Source organism: Nicotiana sylvestris, chromosome 7 (assembly GCF_000393655.2).
Source record: "Nicotiana sylvestris chromosome 7, ASM39365v2, whole genome shotgun sequence".
Lineage (NCBI taxonomy): Eukaryota > Viridiplantae > Streptophyta > Magnoliopsida > Solanales > Solanaceae > Nicotiana > Nicotiana sylvestris.
Window position 1 is genome coordinate 59,216,401 of NC_091063.1, and position 2,673 is coordinate 59,219,073.

The 2,673-nt window shown below is 33.5% G+C and overlaps 1 protein-coding gene across 1 annotated transcript; it reads right to left on the reverse strand.

Annotated features, from left to right (window-relative positions):
- Positions 1 to 293: 293 nt before the first annotated feature.
- Positions 294 to 863, reverse strand: LOC104224711 (protein LIGHT-DEPENDENT SHORT HYPOCOTYLS 10-like). The gene has a single exon (XM_009776402.2). The coding sequence runs from the start codon at positions 861 to 863 to the stop codon at positions 294 to 296; it is 570 nt and encodes a 189-aa protein (XP_009774704.2).
- Positions 864 to 2,673: the final 1,810 nt, after the last annotated feature.

The following is a 2,673-nucleotide window of genomic DNA, read 5'->3' on the forward strand; positions in this document are numbered from 1 at the left end:
GCTGTACAAACTTTTAGGGTTTTTAAAACTCTAATTTAGGGCTCCCACTCACATCCCGAAGCTAATTCAATGATATATCCAAGAAAGCGTAGAGAAACAACTTAATCAGAATGTTTTATGTAGAACGTATATATATTATACATCCTTAATTACTTCATACTATATGAAGATAATTAATCCTCAGATTGAAAGTCTGACCATATCTGCAAAAGCAAATCAAAGCAATCCTCTTATTATCAAAGAAAGAAATTTTACCATTTTTTATTTTCCTGTTGAGAATTAGGCCAAAGCGATCAAGAAGAATGCAACTGAAAGGTTCTTGCAGGTGTCTCGTTGTTGTTACTAGAATTAATTTGGATTTTCCTCTTCTTTTTCTTCTTATAAGGAATTCCCCTTGCTTTAGCTTGAGAATCTCTTACCTCACGAAGATAAATTCGTATAGCACTATTTGCAAATGGATTTGTCTCTTGCAATCCACCATTTTCCTCATAAGCAGCTCTAAGCCTTCCAATTAGTGCATCTAAACTTCCCCATGCTTGCCTAAGTGGACAAGTACATGGACCTCCTTGCTCGGATTCTCCAAAAAAGACACAACCATGTAAATGTACCTTAGTTTTTCCGAATTGATCCAAGTACCGGAGAAAATCTAACACATGGTTGTAGTTGCAATTGGATAAAGGAACTGGGGGTTTATGGTTCTTCAAGTACTGTCCAAAAGTAGTCCAATCACGGCGTTTCTGAGACTCATAACGGCTCAGTTGTGGTGGTGATGGTAGCTGATGATGGTCGTCAGATGGCTCTAGCATTATACTAGTTGATGATGATCCTTCTCCTACTTCCCTTAATCTTTGCTCACTTGACATCATAGCTTGAAAGTTCTGCTATCTGGAGTTTCTCGTATGGCGATCTTGGTTTTTGTCGTGCAATAGAACTGCGTTCCTTAGCCTAAGGTAATTAGGAGTAATTTATAAAAGAAAATCAATATAAATTGGGTGCATAATTTCAGAGGGAGATATTTGATTTGGGACTTGGGTTTTAATGAATTGCTTTAGCTAAGAGCCTAAGAGAACGCAAAATTACTATTGCAGTGGAGAAAGATGGAAAACAAACAATTATGTGGCAGCTGAGAAGACATGGCATGGGTCCCACAAGTGCTTTAGCTCCTCTTTTTCTTCCATGATATCACCCCAACATTATTTTCTTCCTTTAATTGTACTACTATTAGCATTAAGTGTGGCTTTTAATGATAATTTACTTATTTTTATTTGTTTAGCATCATACCAGCACTCATTATCAAGAATATTAGCAAAACTAGCACTTTAATTTGACCCTCAGCGACTAAGAGCAGTAGCTAGTGTGAACACAGTTAATTCAACTTTGTACGTATTAGTCAAGAAGTGAAAAGAGTAATTCTAGAATCCTATAAAAAGAAGAATAGACTTTTTTTTTTTTTTTTTTACAATTTGGTTTTCAGAATCCGCTCGAAAGACTTCTAATTAATGATAGGGCCTTATTCATTCCACCACTCCTCCTAATGATAAAATAGAGTTTCTATCATTGCTTTAGTGGGCGAAGAAATTACTTGTATTTTTCTTATAACTTTAGATCATAAACACGTATTCTATTGCTTTAGGTGATGAAGAAATTACTTGTCTGCCCTCCAAGTCCAACTTTAGATCATAAATAAGTACGTATTATTTATGTAGACTAAAATACTCGATTCTAGATCATATTAGTAGTATGAAGACTGGTGAATTTGATAGTGCCGACTAAATATGTTTTAGTTAACTAGATTTAGGATACACGTATTGTGTGTGTATTTTGTCTCAATGAATATAAAATTTTAAGAAAATTACATATATTTTTTATTGAAATTTATATGTGAGCTATAAAATAGAAGCTAAATAAAGAGTATTAGTTTTTAAAAATGACGATTCCATTTAATTAGCTAATTACTCAATAAAGGAAGATTTTAATCATCTCAATCAATATATTCAACTTAATATTCATTCTAGTTTAATAATTTTATTACTTTAATTTCACAAGTAAGCATACTTCTCTTTTAGTTTTAACAAGAATATATAACCCTTGAAGATTTAAGAGTTTATCTAAAAAAATAATTTTGTAAAACTATATATTCTTAAATTCATTCTAAAAGACACAATCACATAAAATGTTTTTTTATTCCTCGCAAGCAAATGCAAATTGTTTTATTTGTTTAATCTATAAGAATACATACGACTTGTTTCCGACAAAAAATATTAGAATAATATTACTGTATATGATCAAAATCAAGTATGCCCGATTTCGTAAGCTCGGAAAGTTGCTTCGAGAAAAAGCTCAAAACGGACCTGGCTCGAGCCCGATGGCAGAGTATAGAACTTGAAGACCGAAGTGGTCGATGAAAATCAAGGCCTAGTATGACCAACCTCGAGATATTACCGTTATGGTTTAGCAACAGAAAGAGTGAGATTCCGCAACGGCCCGAAGATCCCGGTGTAAATTCCGGAACGAATTTGTACTTTGCGGTTAGACAGCTATCCAATAATATTCCCTACTATAATTAGAAGTGTATTTTATTTAGGAACCCCCTACTATATAAAGGGGAGCCCATTTATTTGTAACACATCATTCATTGACAAGGGAATATACATTCTTCACTTTCTTGCTTAC